This window comes from Lolium rigidum, chromosome 3, assembly GCF_022539505.1.
Source record: "Lolium rigidum isolate FL_2022 chromosome 3, APGP_CSIRO_Lrig_0.1, whole genome shotgun sequence".
Lineage (NCBI taxonomy): Eukaryota > Viridiplantae > Streptophyta > Magnoliopsida > Poales > Poaceae > Lolium > Lolium rigidum.
Window position 1 is genome coordinate 256,896,309 of NC_061510.1, and position 20,066 is coordinate 256,916,374.

Below are 20,066 nucleotides of genomic sequence, written 5' to 3' on the forward strand. Positions count from 1 at the left end.
CAACCGTGGCTTAAGTAGTTGCCTTCTCCTGCTCTAGTCTTCAGTCGCCGACAGGTGGGGCTTCATTGCCAGCAGGTGCGCCTCACGGATCCTTTGCCTCATGACCGCTCGCCCCTTCTCCTTGAGTGCCTTGGGCATGATCTGGGTTGTGACATGAGTTTGAGCTAAAATGTCCAGAACGTCGGTAACTCCCAAGAAAAGTGGATCGACCCTGCGCTGTCTCTCCTAGGCTGCCGCCGGCTCCAGCCACGGTGGCGGTGGACCCTACTCCCGAAGGGACGATGTCTTCGACGGTCCTACGTGGACAGCGGAGTGCGACACCCTCAGGCGGCGGCCCTGGTGGATCTTAGCGGCGGCGGTCGGCGTGGCCATGGAGGACGGCGGGACGGCCGGAGTTGGAGGTGGTGCGCTAGGCTGCTTGTCTGCGGGGTGCAGGTTCGCGCGGTGTCTTGGTCGGTTAGCGTGAGCTTAGTGGCCAGCGACGCCGAGCGGCCATGGCTTCCACGATGGTGTGCTGGTGTACAGTGAGGAGCTATTCTGTAAAAGCCCATCATCAGGCTAGACTAGCAACCAAGATTAAGTCCAGAACCTTATCAATTAGGTGCTTATGTCCAGACATAGATAACTGTCCAGGGAAAGACATACTATCTGTATCGAGTGTGAATTCTTTCACACTCCTCTCTGTAAAATGTGCTTAAGTAATAAAATCTTCATGTTCAAAAAAAAATAAAAAAAAATGAGGAGCTATTCGTCCTCGATCCAGTGATGTCTCCGCGTTGATGCTTGGATTCGAGCTTTGAGGGGCTCTCTTGCCTCCAACTGTAAAGAGCATGTCGTGTGCTGCCTACGTGTTCTGAGTAAAGGTGGTTTGTCCCTCCTATTATTCGAGCGTCAAGCCGCCGATCCCGTTCATGAAGGCTTCCTCGATTTGGACGCTGATGAATTTCGGTCTTTCTCTTGGAGATTTCCGCTGTTTGGCGCAAGGTGTCACTAGAGACCAACATCGGAATCGATCTGGTCGTGCACGCCATCTTTAGTGAGTGAGTCTTAATGAGGGCAAGGTGCTAAGTTTTGCTTTCTTATCGGTGCCATGGATATGTCTAAATATAAATTTTCATGAAATTGACAAAGGTGGAAAAAGTCATGCATGGTGGCTGCGATTAGAAGTTTGTAATGGCGGAGATGTGTATTGGTTGCGATGAAGACTACGCGACATAGGTTTTTTCTGTGTGTCGAGTGTTTGGCGACTTGCAGCAACCTTGGCAAGAGATGGTGGCAGCATAGATGTACTGCATTTTTTGTGGTGCTCCTCGGGTACTGAGTAAGTGTTTTCAGGGTGAAAACCTAATATTTGGCCTTTATTTATTGTACCTGGCAATAGCCTTAAGCATTGTTTTGGAAACTAGGACTTTCTCCGGGGTGAAAACCCAAGATATTCGATCGGACGACCACAATGCTTATACATTGTTTTCTTTTTCGAGACGTTGCTTTTGGAGAATCTATTTTGTAGTCAAGGTTTTGCATTCGGTGCTGGTTAGAATGTTGTTGTTGAGAGTGTTTCATCACCGCGGCGGAATCTCTTTTTTTCTTTTTTCTCTTCTTTTTATTTTCTTCTTGGTTGTATGCATTTTTTGATGTCTTCGGAGGGCTTGTTGGGTGCAGAGGCCCGGTGTAATTAACATTTTCACGGTATTGATGAAACAATCTAGATGAGTTTTAATGTGTACATACATATAAATTTACATGAAGCTAAGATATCTTTTTCAGAACGAATGGAGTACAAGATTTTGCCATGTCTCTTTTTATACGCCGTGCACCTAGCCTAGTGAGGCGAGGTTCATCCTGATGTTGTTTGGTTGTCTCATCGTCCGAGACAAAATAAAAACTTAATGCCTGTTACAGATTTAGGTAAATATAAATTATAATTTGTCTAATTTTATATAGAACCTCTGACGATTATTCAAGGCCAAAAGAAGTGATTAAATAGGTACCCGGCCAAAATAGTACTGTACTAAATTGATAGTGGTCTTGCTCTAGCACTAACGGTTTTGTTGCGTGCTTGCTTGGGAAAGGGTTCTCGAATAGGGATGCACACTGACCTTCTAGAAGTACTCATTGTTGTTTACTGAAGCATTTCGCTTCTAATGATTTTATAATCCTGACCAACTTCGATCTTCCCTCTGACTTGTTCAGTGCATTCATGCTCTTATGCATACTTTCCGTCAAACTTTGAGATAAGCCAGTAAATACGGAGTACTATTTAAAATACTTTCTCCGGCACAGTCATGAATTTAGATAAAATGTAGGCTATCTAGGTTTATTAAACATGTGACAAGTATTTAGGACAAACTACATTTTTATTTTGTTTGGCAAATACACTATAATGTAAATTCATGATCCAAGATATGTTTTATATATACGGCCATAGCTGTCTAAGTTTGTACTGGTATCAAATATAAAATGAAAAGAGGACAATCGCAAATTGACAAGAACCTATATATGTCATGTCACTGATGACCGATGATTGTACTAGTACCTTATAATTTCTTTTTCCCCTCAATCATCAACTTGTCGCACGATCCCGTGGCAGCAAAAAGAAAAGGCAGCATGACATGCCATTGTACAGAGGACGGGCAAAATACATACGTGCAGCTGTAGACGAAACCAACTCGACCGAACCCTACCTTTTCAGCACAGTATATATAGCTGTCGACGTCTGCGTGATTAATTATCATCGTTTTTGGGGCAGGTTCACGGCACGATCGGATATACAACAGTTCCATGTCGAGCTCATACGTATGTATGCGAAAGCCAGGTTTTGATGAGAAAAAGTGAACGACGGCGACGGATTTCAGTTAGCGTGCAGAGTACGTATATAGACGCAGATCTCCGGTTCAAAACTGTGCAAAATTTATACTGCGAGCACATATTCAGAGTGGAGAACTGTTATGGCTTCAAAACTGGCCAGCTCCGACATGACGGGAGCACCGTACATAGTAGGCAAATCGTTGGGTGCAATGCATGTATCAAACTGCAGCACCGATCAGCGTTACTGCTTTAACAGTGTGTGAATATTTAGATGCATCTCCCCGGCTGGTGAAATTGTTAAGTCGAGAGAATTCTCGCACGGAGAAATACACCAGAAATGAATTGCAGCAAGGAAAAAGACAAGAAAAAGTTTGTTGTATCCCACAATTGTCCCTGTCAAAGGGACCATGCATGCATGAAGTCTCGAAAAGGTTCACGCCCTTTATTTCTCTCACTTCTTTTTCAGGAATCGTGTTTAGTTAAGTATCCTTGTCTTATACTCCTTTTGTCCTAAAACATAAGGCACGAATTTTTTTGCATGATCATTGATGCACAACTTTAACCACTAATATATTTTAAAATATATGGATTGAGAATATATCAATGGTGACGCTGCATTCTTCTTGCAATTCCATTTCACTTCATATATATTTATACAAATTTTGTGGACATGCATGTTATAAGTATAAATCATCATCAAAGTTGTTGAGCCGTTGACCACCAAAATTAAAATGTGCCTTACATTTTAGAACGGAGGGAGTGTTAATCAAGTGAGAAATACTATATCAAATAATATTTGTGGTGATTGTGATAAAGGGGTGGCCATGCGTGTGGATCTCGTTTGGAGCATGGGCGACATGAAGTCCTCTTTTTTAATAAGGTTTCAAAAAATTCCGAGGAAAAAATTACAGATGTAGAAAATAATGCAATTTACCAACACGAAAAAAATATCAACTCGAATGACCAAGTATTTTGGGCTACACAAAAATAAAAATAAAAGCTGACACCTCCAATAGCGAAGAGTGCAAAATTTTAAGCCTCCAAACTCCATCGGATTTTGTTATTTTTTGTTAAGCCCATAATATAAGGTATTTTGGTTTTGCGATTTTATACGTTAGTACAATACATCATTATCTACATCTAGACCTATTTTTGAGAATTTTAAAAAACGAAAAAACCATTTTTTTCAAAATTTGGATAATTAATGGGCTCCATGAAGGGAATTTCTGCTACATAATACGTAGTACATTGAATGTTATTCTACACAAAAACCATTAAAGATCATTTGTACTTGCACCATTTCTCTTTCCATGAAGATCACATAGGAGAAGTATTTCGATGCAAATTGGTGTGCGCATACTAGACATTTACTTGTATGTTTTTCTCCTGAACTTTTGAAGAGGTAAAAAATAACATAAATGATTTTCTAAACAAGATTATAGGGCTGATGAGGTACAAGTGATTTTCGTTTTGCTCTCTGATATTTTGATACATAATCTTGGTCTTAGTTAATGAAATGTTAAAGCTCTTGAGTCTTTTTCTTGGTAGAGAAAACAAATAAAGAGATCCAGCAAAGGGGAAGAAGGCGAATTTTCTGCAATACGGGGGGAACACGTACGTTTCAGCACAAAGCTGCTCGTGCCCTCGTTGTCAACCCTTCACCTACGGTAGAGCCGTCGAATTTTTGCCGTTTTTGACACGTTGAGCTACAGCCTGCAGACGACAGGTCCTGCAACGGCAACGCCCAGCCCAAGCCGCCATGTCTCCCCAGTCCAGTCTTGTTGTTCTACTTTGATTTCTCCTTTTTTATTTATTTAGGATCATCAGATGCGGTACGTGTGACGTGTCGACTCAATCCCACATCATCACCCCCAAGACTAGAAGCACCTCTCTTTTTACCCATTTTTTATTTAGCAGGTGGAATTCCTTGGCCGACACGTCGGTCCAACGAGCTACAACGGCCCATTTGTCAGTCACACATGTAGTAACACAGAAACAGTTTACACGAATATTTCATTTCTTTATTATTCGGGGCTTTGCTTTGGGGCAACGCAAGCGAGTTCAGAGTTGATCAGTCCGGGAGCGATAGAACCTATCCCTTTCAGACCGTGATCACTCACCTTCAGCTCCACATAGTTTATAAATAAAGTTATATATAAACATACATACATAGACAACAAGTACATCATCATCATCTTAACCAACTCACAGGCCGCACAACGGAACGAATTGCACCGCTGCGACGAGCTTGCGTCGACCAGCCATCTTCAGGAGAACATGACGGACCGCGAGTTTTCTCCGGCGTGCGGCGGCCAGGCGGAGACGGCCATCGACGACCTCCCGCTGGACGTGCTGTCCCTCGTGCTCCGCCGGCTGGACGGCGCGTCCCTGGCCGCGCTCGGCTGCGCGAGCTCCGGCTTCCACGGCCTCGCCGCCGACGCCGACACGTGGCGCGGCCTCTGCCTCGCTCTCTGGCCGTCGGTCGCCGCCGTCCCCCTTGAACCAGCCTGCTGCCGCGGCGACGGCTTCCACCGTGCGCTATTCGCCGACGCGTTCCCGTTCCCAGCGACGACGGCGACACCAGCGGCGACGACGGCAGCGGCGCCCGCCCTGCCCGGCCGCCTCGTGTCGGCCGTGGACCTGCACCACAAGGGGGTGTGCATCATGTCGCGCGTGGTGGACACGGACGCCTCCACGCCGTGGTTCCTCGGCTCGCCCTTCCGCGTCGACGCGCTCCTGCAGGAGGGCTTCACCGCGCCGTCGCAGATCGCGCCCGCGGAGCTCGCGCTCAGCTGGGTGCTGCTGGACCCGGCCTCCGGCCGCGCCGTCAACGCGTCCAGCCGCCGCCCCGTGTCCGTTGACCGCAGCTGGCTCACGGGCGAGACCGTGGCGCGCTTCACCGTCGTGCTCGGCGGCGTCGCGCTGGACGCCGCCGTCACCTGCGACGACCGCTACGGCCACGTCCGGGAGGTCAGCCTGTGCGTCGAGGACGCCGACGGCGGCGGCGTCAGCGGGCGGGACGGGCTGGCAGCGCTCGCCGCGGCCATGGCCGCCCCGAGGCGGGGCCGGGGCGCGGAGGCGGAGGCACGGGCGGCGCGCCGGTACGCCGAGTTCGTCAAGGGGAAGAGCGCGCGGAAGGAGTGGAAGGCCAGGCGGGAGGGCCTGGTTGACCTCTGCTGCTCCGGCGTCGGCGCGGCGGCGTTCGTCGGCTTCCTCGTCATGCTCACGTGCCGCTGAGGCGGTGGCCGTGCGTGCTGCGTGCTAGCAATGTGAATAGGTTCGTTGTAAGTCGGTGCCACTGTAAATGTGTACAGCTTAGAGCCAAGATTCTCCTTTTTGGTATAGTACAGTAGATCAAAATAATCAAATTTCAGATAGGGGAACTTGGGAAGGTACTGTTGACAGCTGAAACTATAGGATCTAGCATGTACATTTGTGAATTATTCTTCCAACCTCACTTTCGTTGTTGATCTTTGGGTAACACTTGACAGTTGCATGACTGATATTCGTTAATGGAGGTTATTTTGCTCCGTGTTGCTTCAGCAACGAATATCTATCGGGAGATTCGCATAACAGCTCAGTGCCACATTGTTGGTAAGCCACGGTTCATATTGTAAAGAGCAGAAAGATACTTCGGAATCTGATGCCCATGTAATTATAGTCGGTGAATACATTTCAATACCATGAAACCCTCATACTGATTTTGAGGTCATTGCCAAGCAGCAAGACACACATCCTTACAAACTCTGTATTTTTCTCAATTACACAAACGTATTGACACTGCCAATAGTTGTTCAGAAACAAAACCATAAATGCTATCCATTGCTAGTATAAAGAATCTACAATAACACATCACCACGAAGCTATACAGAAGTTCCCAGGACCAGAATACAAAACTCACAAAGAACAGAAGCAATCGTGCGACAAGGCAGCCTAGGAAGCAAGTCTACATATGTGCATTCTGCAACTCCCGATAAACTAAATCAATGAATTCATCACTCTGTTGGAAACAAGATGAAACAGTTACAAACATATTAAGAATGTATGTCATGAAAAGCATTGTGATTTTCGATATGAAACATACCTGAACAAGTCTCAGAAGGGCGTCCTTAACTTTATCCCGCGAAATCATGGGACCTTCATTGTGTGCAGGGGCAAAGGAAGGAGGCGGTGCAGGTGGTGGAAAAGGTTGGAGTAGCGGGGTGCCATGCCCATACTGAGGGTATTGAGCAGATACTGAAGTTGGATGAAGAGGCGGTGCAGTCGGCATCATTGAGGAAGCTGGCGGCGCTAATGATGCAGAAGACGACGAGGGAGGTGCAAAGAATGCCGGTGTTAAGAGATTTGTGGAATGGCCAGCATGGGTGTCCTGGAGGGGCAGTGGTGGAGCTGATGAACCCCCTAAAGGAGGGGGTATTTGATGCACCGGAGCAGCAGAATGAATAGTCATGTGGGAAGATGCAGTGCTCTCCGTGGATGGATGAGCTCTTCCGACCATTGGCGCACTTGATAAACCCCCGATACTTGCAGCGCCCTGTATATTTGTATAGAAGAAAATTTTCAGTATATAGAACCAATATGCAACCACAGCCATTGAGGTCAGATCCAGAGAAGTGATTATTTATTTTATTATAGGTAACAGTCCAAGACATCATAAATACTATTTGGTGAGCAGTATGAGAAGCAGAATCTTATTTAGAAGGGTCTCGAAGAAAATTTGAAGAAAACGTACACTAAAGTAATTGGCAAGTGATTCATCAGGAGTATCAGAGATAAGCGTAGATGCTGGCGGAGGTTCAAGGGGTCCATCTATTGCAGCAGATGTAGGAACAGCCTCCAATTCCTCGAACTCGCTGTGGCACATTAGAAGAATTCAGCATGAGCCAATGAAAACATCTCCCATGTATAGTCAAGGGGAAAATACCTTATGGCGGAAGGGACTTTTGCTTTTGGAGGCACTCTGGCATAAGCATTCAGTATCCTGCAAAGATAAATGGAAATAACACAACTTGAGGAAGACTTCCATAAATTATCACAAGGTTAACCCGGTATGCTAAGATATAATACTAAAAAACTCTAAAGATAGTTGGCCCCTTAATAATACAACAAAGTTCAGATCATGCTAAAGCAATCACAATCATGCACATATAATCTGCTGACATAACTACAAATTATTGCTTTCAATTAAGCAAAAGAATCAAGCATGATTTGAGGACACAGGATGAGCTCTTAAAAACAATATGCAATACTTTCTAGCCACTGATGGAAACAGCCATCCCTGACATCTACGAGTATTATCATGAGTGCCCTCAACAAATGCGATCTAGAGTCTGCGACACAATATTGCTCTGTTTGGTTAGCCTGTTATTGATAGTTCTATCTTTCAGGGCATGCACTTCTAGTTCGCATTCAATTTACATAAGCATATAAGATCAGATAGTTTACTTCTTTTACAATTTTAATATGCCTCGAGTAAAATGCATATGATTTTGAATACACGCCCTAGTCAGAGAAAGGAGGCATTTAAAGGGAGAACAGGATACATAAAAGCCATACCTTCCAAAAAGATTTGCTACAGCATCGCAGTCCTGTTGATTGTAAAACCAAATACCATTTACTTCTTGTGCAGCATTACGGTACAACAAATATGGAGGCTGAAGTTCGTATTCAAAATCACTTAATAAATCCTCCACGAGATTATCTGATAAGAAAAAGATATTGAATGGGTCATAAGCCAATGAAACAACTTGGCATTCACAAACCATGAATGAACACAATTTGGCTGTTAGTCCTAACAAGCTTATGTTATTTAGATACATGGAACACGGTTTTTCCCAACTGTAAGTCGCTGATATAACAAAGAAAATGCAATATTGCAAGATGATCTGCTTGCCAAAGTTTATGTAGTATCCACCTTCCCACCTCCAGTGGCACACACAATTTATATACAGCTCCTAACTTACTAAAGAGATTACTGCATTACTGTTTGGAACTCTGGATAGAATAAGTCAAGTCCCCAAATAAATCCATGAATTCAAAATTGTTACTCCAGCTAGTGCCAGACCACTAAACAGCTACCCTGAGATCCCTAGAACTCTAACATTGCCTGATCGGATAATCACACAAAGCATAGAGCTGACTGAAGCTAGGTTTATTTCAGGTGAAAGATGAATGAAAAAGAAGGCTGGGACACCATTAGTAGATCACTAACATGGCTTAACCGAGACAGGGTTTGGAACTGTGTTCAGGTAGTTTGGTTATCATTAGTTGAGAGAACACTATTTTGTGGTCACTGACGAGTGACGAGGACGGGTAACCTCAGACACCACTTGGTGCACTCTAGTTTCTTGGTCTGCTGCCATACGTATTTTGCTGGATGCTGGACAATTTGTCGGTTCCATGGTGCAGGCCAGAGCGACACCAGGTCCAGTTTGCATGAGTCGAAGCAATGGTATGAAGGTTGTTTCATTCGCCAGTCAGCGATCTTGAATAGTTCTACTACTTCGAAACAGCATAGGTTAATCTTACTAATGAAATAATGATGCAGGGGAATTCAGAGCGTCAAGCTGATGGATGACAGATTGACATACCCGTGTTCCGCCTGTTCATGACGATAAACTGGAACCTCGGCTGGGTGTTCCTACAGCAACAGAAACAATTCAGATATTCAGATCCCCGCCGCAGCCTGGCACAGTGGCACAAGAGCAAAAACCCCTGCTCTAGCAGCCCTGGCTCACCTCTTGACGACGAACAGCGACCCCTCCACGTCCTTGCGGCTCTGCGCAACACAAAGCAAGCAAATCGGATCGGATCAGGTTTCCGGTGAATCACGGCAAGGGGGCGGGAACGAGGAACGCGGAAGGAGAGAGAAAGGGAAGAAGGTTTGTTACCCATTGGTTGAGGTCGATGTTGAAGTCGTAGAGGGTGACGTGGGCGGCGGTGATGAGGATGTCCTCGACGGCGGGGTCGAGGCGCTGCAGGACGGTGAGGTTGAGCAGGCGCGTGCCCTCGGCGTCCATGGCCAGGTTCGGGGTGACCTTGCCCCCGTTGGACGGCGGCGGCATGGGCGGCGGCGGCATAGGTCGATCTCCAGGTGGGCGGGCGGCGGTGGATCTGAGGAGAGCTGCAGGCAGCTAGCGAGTAGGGGAGCTTGGGAGTCGGGAGACTGGAGCAGGGGGAGGGGACAGTAAAATTTCGCCGCATTCACAGCAGACAGCACAGTCCTACTGTTGTACTATGGTGGACACCTCGGATGGGACGTGGCTGGACCGGTTGAGTAGAGGGACACGGCCCATGCTGTGGTGCGTGGTACGGAGTACGGAGTATATGACAGTAATAATGGTGTGGGCCGAGCCAACAGGTGTGGCTTAACCCATTCTTGCTTCGGATAATCTACGTCCATACATTTAACTGACAGTTTTCATCTCTTAAAAAATTCCCAAAAAAAACATCTCTAAAAAAATTGATACTAGGCAAAGGAAAAATATAATTGACATTAGTTGAGACTCGACACCACCCGTATTCATGAGCGCAATTCTCATAGGCCTACAGCCTTGCTAGAATTGTTTGGTCATCGCCATCTCTCCCAATAGACTCCCATATAATGTAAGTCGGTCCACAACGTACCTATTGTGGTCGGAGCCTGGCTAACTCCCGAGAAGAGGGCAAGAACTAAGCCAGAGGTATGTGTTATGAACCGGTTTTGTGAAGATGAGGATCCTCTGAAGATCACAGCTATTGACGAGGACATTAGAAGCAAACGCCAATTTCTTCCACAATTTTCCCTCTGCAATGAGGAAGAAAATCCTCGATAAAAAATTGAGGAACGGGATTGAGGATCAAGGTTTGCTATCCGATCATATCATAGGTTACTTTGCTGGCCTTATCTCTAAGGAGATCGATGAACCTGGCCCGACTATGATAGGTAAAGTCACTCCATGCTATTTTTTTCTTTAAGAAATAATATTGGAGTCCTTATGGAGAAGAATTAACTGGCGAGGTTCTTGCAACGATCAACTCAAAATATATTCCTGAAGGTTGGAACAATACCATCATCTTTCTTATTCCTAATGTGGATAGCCCTGAAATCGTAACTCAATTTCGTCCGATTAGTCTTTGCAATGTTCTGTACAAAGTTAATTCCAAAATCATTGTGAAGAGGCTGAAAACAATTTTACCTAAGATCATGTCTCCCACCTAGAGTGCCTTTGTTCCTGGACGATTCATTACTGGCAAATTCTTGGTTGCATATGAATCCTACCATTCAATAGATAAGACAAATGGTAGCTCCAAATTTTAATACTTTCTACTGAGGTATTCAAGTATACAATTACTCATATTAGTCGCTCATTTCATGCTCCATCGACCTACATCTATGCCTATTTTGCGTACTTGCGATGTTTGTTCACTTTCATATGAGCTTTGCACATTTAGTAGTTTTAATAGGATTTTAGTACTTTTCCTTTGTCTTTTACATGTGTGTAGGTGTTATGGACAACTATGGATAAAGCAAGGCAAAATGATCTAGAGAGGGAAATATGGATGAGCTACAGGCACCAGACGTAGTTATTTGAGGAGTGGAAAAAGTGATATTTCCCTTCATCTCAAAATAAAGATCTAAGACCATGGTGTTGTAACTCTCATCAACACTCAAATCGGAGTTAGTATGTGGAAATGAATGCCAAAATACGAAAGATCACATAAGGTATAACGACCATCGGTATGACCGTTTCTAATCGTACCATCCGCCCGTACCACGTGACTGGACGCGCGGAAAAAGCCTCTCTAGACGCGTTTCTTTACAGAATCTGTCCTTGTTTGTTCATAGACCTTCCTTAGGTCATAGGCAATATGTGAGGGGCTATTGGAGCCCCCCTAGGCCTATATAAAGAGGGGGGAGCCAGCGGAGAAAGGGGCCATCACCATATCTCCACGGCGGAGCCCTGCCGCCTTGCAAACTCCATAGTTACCGCCTCCACAAGATCTCCACTATCACCACCATACTCAAGGAGAAGGGACTTGGATCTTGAAGGTTTCAACACTGATCTACAACATCCTCGTCATCAACATCGTCTCCAACATCGATCCCCTTTGTTTACTTGGTTGTAATCCAAACCCTAGTGTGGATCTCATCATGTATTCAATTGTACTACCGTATTCCATTCATATGTTTGAGATCATGTTGATTCCCTTTATGTGTGAGTAGGTCCTTTGTTTTTGGGGAGATGGAGAAACCCTAGCATCACTGTAAGATGAATCAAAGATGATCTATGATTTTAATATATGATTGTGTGTAAGTTTTCTCTGTAGATATTATGTGAAGTGTAGATATTATGTGAAGTGCACCATGTAATATTTGTCTTAGGGACTAGAGAGAGAACTACCTTTTGAAGTATGATATAGTGTCCGAAAGGAAGTGACATTACCGTGGCGATGCTATATCATATGGAATATGGGGATAAAGAGTGACTCACTAAGCTCATATCAAAAACCATGGGGAAAATCTTGATTGCGGTAGTCAATATCTGGTTGCAGAAGGCTAGCCGCAGTGGTTATTTAGAGATGCGATGATAGATGGTTTTCTGAGTGCATCTTATTATGGAGCTCTCTCCGTACACAACATGATTGAAGGAATATTTTATCTTGATTAACATTAATCCTAACGCTAGAGGTGGATCCAACAAAATCCTGAAAACTCCTTAGCCATATTATCGTTCCCACAACCATATTTGCTGCTTTCGGTTACTTTAATTTATTTCTTTGTTCTTGTTACTATGCTCCCAAACACTAAACAACCTTTATACCCTCTAGCTTGGAATTATAATAATCTACGAGTACTGATGACAAAGGATTAACTTGTCAATGCCTACAGATTGTAGACTAGGGTTTTGCTAGAAGTAGAGGGCAAGTAGATCTCGAAGGTTTAGGCGAAAAGTACTCGACGATTATGAAAACTAGGGTTATGTTGACAGTAGATTCGATCCTTTCTTTGTCCCTCGACTCCCCCTTATATAGGAGGCGGAGCCGAGGGTTTCGTTTTGCACAAGTTACAGAGTCCGGGACGGTTTCTAACTCATCCCGCCAGATTACAAATAACTCTTCCTATTACAACTCTAGCTTTCCTTAACATATCTTGGACTCCCGAATCTTCTTATTCTTCGGGTAGTGGGCCTTCAGTAAACTCCGGGTACTATCTTTGGCAGGCCCATTTGGGATGCCTATGTCAGTAGCCCCCGAGATTTTGCTTGAATTGTAGAGTCAAGGGAAATCTCATCTGTTTATTTTTTCGAGAACTCTTATTTATGCTTCTTCACATAAAATTCTATATTGTACAGGGATAACGGTAGTTGGGGCTAGTTCATCTGACGGATCAGGTACTAGTTAACTGCTCTAGTGGCAATCCGCAAAAACCTACTTCAAGATCACGTCCCTGGACATGATCTCGGGATATCGGTGTAAACTTCGACGAGTGCCGCTTAAGGTCTTACCATTCTGTCGAGTCCCGAGTCAAATTTATCGGGTACCTAACGCGTCCGTTAGGATTTTTCTTCGTATCCGTTGATACGGATAAAAGTAGCGAGCGCAGTCTTTGGCGATGCCACGCCCAGCAGAACGGATCCGGGGTCTTACCTTCGCAAATTTGCGGCATTCAGAAATTGATCGCAACTTTGGCGTTCGAGAATATATTGTCGAGTGCTTTTCGCCTTTGGAATAGCACATTTTATCGAGTCATATTTGATGACTTACTTTGTCTTCCCGATGGGAGTATATGTAGAGTTATCTTTGTAACTCGAAATATACTCACTTCGTTTTTATTTTGATAAAATTCATCGGGCACGCGAACAGCGTTCCCGATGGGAGTAGCCCCGAGGCTACAGCCAAGAACTTGTGCTTGGGTGTAGGCTCCACAGATTAGTATCCTTTGCCGCTATTTTTATAATCCTTCTCGATATTTTCATATTTATCGGGTGCGCGACCAGCGCTCCCGATGGGAGTAGCCCCCGAGCTTTTGGGCAAAAACTTGTATTTGATCAAAGGCTCAAAAGTATTCAAATGATTTACCCTGTCGCCATTCTCTTTTTATTTTTCTTGTCGACATATTTTCCTTTGTCAAATTCTCTTCATCTCTGTCAATAATTAGGATTTTTTCTGCCTTGTGGGTCCATTGTTCCCACCACGTTGACACGTCGTGCGAGTGGGGAACACACGTCCTCCGCTTTTCCTGGCGCACGTACGGTAACGCCTGTTCCATTCCTTCCCAGTAAAAATACCTTTTTACCCTTGTATCTACGAGATCCTTTTTCACCACACGATTTCCTCATCCAACGGTGCACTGCTTCGTCCGAATCCTATATAAACCTTTCTTCAACCTTGGTCCAGTCCTTCGCTTGCGCCGCACATCTGTTCCCCTCTGCAAAAACTTCCCCTGCGCCCAACTCTGTTTGATCTTCCGCACGCCCTAAGCATTGCTTTGTCCACTGCCGTTGATGCCACCGCGCACGCGTCTTACTCGCCACAGCACGCCTGATTCATCAATGGCCGCCGCGGATCTAGGAGCCGTGGAGTGGGAGAGGTCCAAGGTCACGAACCAGGACCTGAATCTCCTGAAGAAGCTGGGGATCACCAAGAAACCCAAAGCGGTTTGCTTCCCTAGTGAAGAAAGCTACCCAGCCCCTCCAATGGGGTACCGGGTAAGTTTTGTCGACCATCTCATCCGCGGTTTATCCGCCCCCATTCATCCTTTTCTCCGTGGATTGCTTTATGTCTACGGTTTTCAACTCCACCACCTCACGCCAAACTCGATCCTCCATATTTCCATTTTCATTACTCTCTGCGAAGCCTTCCTTGGCGTCTCGCCCAATTGGGCGCTATGGAAGCGCATTTTCTTCTGTCGCCGCAATGGCTCTCACAATGTCGCCTATAATATAGGCGGCGTTGTTATCTCTATTCGCTCCACTGCCAATTACTTCGACGTCAAACTCCCTGACTCCGTTCAAGGGTGGCGTAAGAGGTGGTTGTACATTCGTGAGGAAAACGATGGATGCGCAGAGGACAACATCCCTCCGTTCGATGGTGACGAAAGAATTCTTCGTCGCCGTTCTTGGGATGCAGAGGCTACCGAAGAAGAAAAAGCTTCGACTGAGGCCTTGATGACTCGCATCCGCGAGTTACAAAATACTCGCGGCAAAGAATTGTCGGGTATCCAGATTATAGTGTATTTCCTTAAGAGTAGAGTTCAGCCTCTTCAAGCTCGCAAATTTCCTCTTTGGAAATATACTGGTGACGAAGACGTGGATCGGCTGTCGACAGATTTGGAGGTGAAGGACTTGGAAAAACTTGTCCGAAAAATCACTTCCCTCAGCAAAAAAGATTCTATCCCTTCTTCTTGTCGCGTGAAACCATATAGCGCCGCCCATGCACTTCCTAAGGTAAACATTGTCGCGTGACTTCTTATTGCCTTGCTTTTTTGCATTGTGTGCTCCTTCCTGATATCCTTCCCTCTTTTTATGCAGGACCACCCAAATCTTGTTTCACTTCCTCCTCTTCCTGAAGGTGGAGAAGTCGAAGAAAGGGCCGTTATCTCTGATGATAACCAAGAGGCCCCCTCTTTTGTTAATGAACCCGCAGATTCTCGAAAATCTGCGGGATCTGCTGAAAAGGACGCTGCCTCTGAAGGCACTGCATCGGCACAATCTCTTCCTCCTGCTGTTTCTCCAAGGAACAAGAGGAAAAGGGATGATGTCGAAGATTCCGGCACCTCCAAAGTCGACGAAGCTGTTCCTTCGCACCAGAAGGCAGGCTATGATCCATACCTCGAGTCTATCATCAGTTCGTAAGTACCCCTTTTTCTTGTTTACTTGTACTCAAAAATTCTTGTCTATCTTGCTTTTTTACATTGTCGACGCTTTCTTTTAGTGATGATGAAGAAGAAATACCCACTGCCGATGTGGCTGCTCGAACGAGCACGTCACATACTTTAGTTGCTTCAGAAACGCCAGTCGAAGGAGAAGAAACGTCGCCTCCTCGACAAAATGTCGGCGCTGCTACTCCTCCGGCAAGCCCCCTTGTCCCTTCACCAAAAAGGGCAAGGGTTGAAATAAATCCAGAGCTCACTCTTCAATCGAGTAGCTCTTCCAACCCTCTCTTGGATGATGTAAGTTGCTAACACTCTTGTCGTTGTTTATATTTTCTCTGGTTGCTCTATAAGTCGCCATTTTTCTCATGCCAACATTTTCTTTCTTTGTCTCTCTTTAACAGCCTATGATCAAAGAGCTTCTTCGCATCGGTGCCCAATTCGTTGGGTACCGTGATTACGCCAACAAGACTGAAGGTAATGCTCGACTATTTTTTGCTTCTTTTCTGCATGACTTGTCGACGTTTATAGCTAATCTTGTCTTTCTTTTTTCAGAAAAATTGATGGAAGCCAACGAACGTGCTGACACGCTTGCTCTAAAGTTAGAGCAATGTGAAGAGGCTCGCAAGAAGGCCGAATCAAATGCAGTTGAAGCTAGGCAAGAAGCCAACAAGGCGAAGGCTGATGCTGCTGGTGTCGAAGATCTTCGGAAACGTCTGCATGACGCCGAGACTTCACTAAGCGATCACATAACTGCGCAATCTTCTCGCGAAGCGGCGATCACCAAACGCATTAAAACACAAAGTCGTCGCTTTGTTGGTAAGCATTTGCACTATTGCATACCCTTTGGATTTTCCTTTTTTGCACTTGTTTGTTGACACAAATTTCTATTTTTGTTTTGTCAGATAGGACCTCGCAAGAATTTGAGCTTGAGGATCCTGACAATGATGCTCTTCTGGACGCCGTTTCATTCCTTGAGTTTCATGGGACGGAAGCACGTGAAGGTATCGACGAAGCTAAAGCAGGACTGTTGCGGCTCTTCCCCTATTTCTTCCCAAAGAAAGAGGCACCCGCAACTTTCCTTAATCTGGCCAAGTGCTTCAATCCTCCCGAAGATCTTGGTCTGAAGTTGCGCCATGAGAACATGAAGATTGCCGTGGAAAGCACTGTTGCCCTAGTTGCTGACAGTCAACAAACTATTGACTGGGCAAAAGTTGGCGACACGGAGCAGATAGAGCAAGCAAAATGGCGATCCTTGATTAAGGCGGCAAAGCTTAACACGAAAAAGATCCTGGCCCATCTCGGGATCAAGCCATCTTCGACTCCTAGCTCTTCAAGGCCGGAGGTCTAGTGTTTGCTTTCTTTCTTTCCTTTGCTTTTGTCGCCATTCTGGTCTTGGCGACAAGTTTCCAGTCAGTCCCTTAGGAGAACTTCTTTTGTAATGGCCATGTAAATTTTCTACAATCAATGAAATTCCTTTTGGCGCTATCATTGATTTGGGGTTTTTCTTTTCCAGTTGATATTTGATAATTATTCAACGAATCCTTCTTCTCCCGATGCTGCTCCCGCTTCTTCCTTGTCGAAGAAAATAAGAGCTGATGACAATTTCCTTGAAGGTTCCTCCAGCACACCTTTGTCGGAAGATTTACAAGAACTTCGACAACAACTTCAGTCCATGAAGAAACAGACTCTAGCAATGATGGAGCAGTCCCGGGAATCTTCTCAAAGGGAAAAAATTGCGCTTCAACAAGCTCAGGATGCCATAACTGAAAAGGACGCCGCTGTTGCTGAGGCTGCCGCAGCTACATCTCGAGAAAATTCTATGCTCCAGCTACTAACAGATGCTAGCTTGGATATGGCGGGTAAGTTTCATTATCTATCTTGCTTCTTCTTTTCCTTTGCTGCTTGCCTCCTTATTGCCCACTGAATTGTTTCAAGAAACAATAGGTGCTTTTTTGGATACTACAACTGAAGATGAACGTGTCGAGGCTCGTTCCAATGTTCTTCTTCGGCTTGCACGTGAACATGGGTCGACTTTTTGGGGTACACCTGAGCGGACCCGCCAAATCGTGAGATTTCAAGATCGTGCACTTCAGGTTCGCGAATATCTTGACTTCTGTACAAGGACTTTGTCTCTGGTTTATGGTACCATGTTTCCTCGCAATAAGATGCCAGAGACCCTTCCTGCATTGATGGACAAATTTCGAGATGCTCCTCGCATCCACGGCTTTGTACGAGCTCAACTAGCTGCTGGTGCAAGGTTTGCGATGATCATGATAAAAATTTGCTACCCAAAATTAGACGTGGGGCAAGTTGTCCCAAAGTGCTTGGAGAAGATGTCGAAGAGGAAAAGAAACTTCGGCAAATATGATGACATTGTTACTCCTGTTGCCGAAGATATGATGGATGAACTTCTCCGGATGGATTCCGAATTCTTCGTGAAGGGTAGCTATGCTGAGCATAGTACTCGCGCTATAAATAATGAGCGCTTAACCATAGATAATATATTGGGAAATCCTTGAAGACGAAACTTATTCCGAAATTTGTATCCTGTATAGACGAGCTATATTGTAAAGTCATTGTATTTTATTTTTATCGCCAAGCCCCCGGGCGTTTTGATTGCAGTGTCTTTTGTTTATTATAATGCGAGGTTGTCCCAAGGCAAGATAATATACACTGTATACTATTTTTGTGGGTGTAAGCCCCCGAGTCTTTTGTTGATCACTATTTTGTCTGTATCTCTTTTTATTTTGGCGAGGTATGTTTACCAAGGCAAGATGCTTCTTTTGCGTTTGTCGACACTGTGTTTATATATATATATTGTATCATGTAGGGGAGGGACCCCTGATCTTGTCGAGAAGAAGATATATAATTCCACTATCTTTATTATATTGCAGCACCGCGAGTCCGCCTCATTAAAAACCTTCTCCGGCCCCACTCGGTGCCCCGAAAAAGGAAAAGAGTGCGTCTGGAAACTCGCGGGCGTTTCGAGTACATTGTAGCTTTACAAAGGTGAGACTATATTTTCGACATCTTAGGCGTAGAAACGCCCGAGCCGTGCCACGTTCCGGGGATTTGGCTCGTCAATCCCTGTCTTCTTGTCTTTAATTCTGTATGCTCCTCCTTCTATTACTTCTGTGACGATGTATGGTCCTAGCCAGGGTGACTCGAGTTTTTCATGGCTTTTTTGATTTAGTCGTAAAACTAAGTCACCCACTTGGAAAGATCTTGGCCGCAATCGTCGACTGTGATAGTTTTTCAGGTCCTGCTGATATTTGGCGACTCGTGACAGGACCTCGTCTTGAGCTTCATCGAGTGCGTCGACATCATCTTCCAAAGCTTTTCTCGAAGTTTCTTCGTCATATTCTACGACTCGGGGAGAATCGTGTTCTATTTCTATCGGCAAGACTGCTTCAGCTCCGTGGACCAAAAAGAACGGCGTTTCCTGCGTTGCTGTATTTGGCGTTGTTCGGATACTCCATAAAACACTTGGTAGCTCTTCTGGCCAAGTATGCCTAGCTTTTTCCAAAGGTCCTAGCAGGCGCTTCTTGATGCCGTTGCAGATAATGCCATTGGCCTTCTCGACTTGACCATTGGTCTGTGGATGTGCGACAGACGCAAAACTTAGTTTTATGCCCACTTCTGCGCAATATGCTTTGAACTCCTTGGAAGTAAAGTTACTGCCGTTATCTGTGACGATGCTGTGAGGTACTCCAAAGCGAAAGACAATGCTCTTCACAAACTTTATTGCGGATGCCGCATCCGGTGAATTTATTGGCTTCGCCTCTATCCACTTGGTAAATTTGTCGACGACCACCGGCAAGTACTCATATCCTCCTGGCGAAGCTTTGTGCAATTTACCCACCATGTCGAGACCCCATTGAGCAAAGGGCCAAGACAGTGGGATTGGCATAAGTTCCGCTGCTGGTGAGTGAGGTCTTGCCGCAAATCTTTGGCACGCATCGCAAGTTCGCACTATTTCCTTCGCATCCTCGATTGCTGTTAGCCAATAAAATCCTGCTCTGAAAACCTTAGCCGCGATAGCTCTGCTACTCGCGTGGTGCCCACATATTCCTTCATGCACGTCCTTTAGGATGATCCTTCCTTCTTCGGGTGTAACACACCGTTGTAGCACACCCGAGATACTGCGTTTGTACAGCTCCCCTTTTACCACGAGTAAAAGCTTTTGATCGCCTAATTATTCGCCTTGCTTCGACCGGATTGTCGGGTATAGTTTTCCTTAGGATATATGATATGTAAGCCTGCATCCATGGAATTTGCACCATCATGACTAGCTCTTGCTCTTCTTCTTCTTCTCGCTTGTGTCTTTGGCGATACTCGAAGGTTTCTCTTTTTTCTCCTTCGTTTTTGCTGGCTTTGTTGATCTCTCGCTAATCTCTTCCCA

The 20,066-nt window shown here is 45.3% G+C and overlaps 2 protein-coding genes across 2 annotated transcripts; one reads left to right on the forward strand and one right to left on the reverse strand.

The window, feature by feature from the left end:
• Positions 1-370: 370 nt before the first annotated feature.
• LOC124696399 (probable F-box protein At2g36090) lies at positions 371-6,045 on the forward strand. The gene is made up of 2 exons (XM_047229132.1): positions 371-452; positions 4,982-6,045. Exons 1-2 carry the CDS (start codon positions 371-373, stop codon positions 6,043-6,045), a joined length of 1,146 nt encoding a protein of 381 aa, XP_047085088.1.
• Positions 6,046-6,489: 444 nt separating this feature from the next.
• On the reverse strand, positions 6,490-9,890 carry LOC124699365 (mRNA-decapping enzyme-like protein). The gene is made up of 8 exons (XM_047231678.1): positions 9,699-9,890; positions 9,546-9,586; positions 9,399-9,448; positions 8,365-8,509; positions 7,733-7,789; positions 7,541-7,661; positions 6,893-7,342; positions 6,490-6,808 (listed from the first exon to the last, which is right to left on the reverse strand). Exons 1-8 carry the CDS (start codon positions 9,885-9,887, stop codon positions 6,755-6,757), a joined length of 1,107 nt encoding a protein of 368 aa, XP_047087634.1. The 5' UTR covers positions 9,888-9,890; the 3' UTR covers positions 6,490-6,754.
• Positions 9,891-20,066: the final 10,176 nt, after the last annotated feature.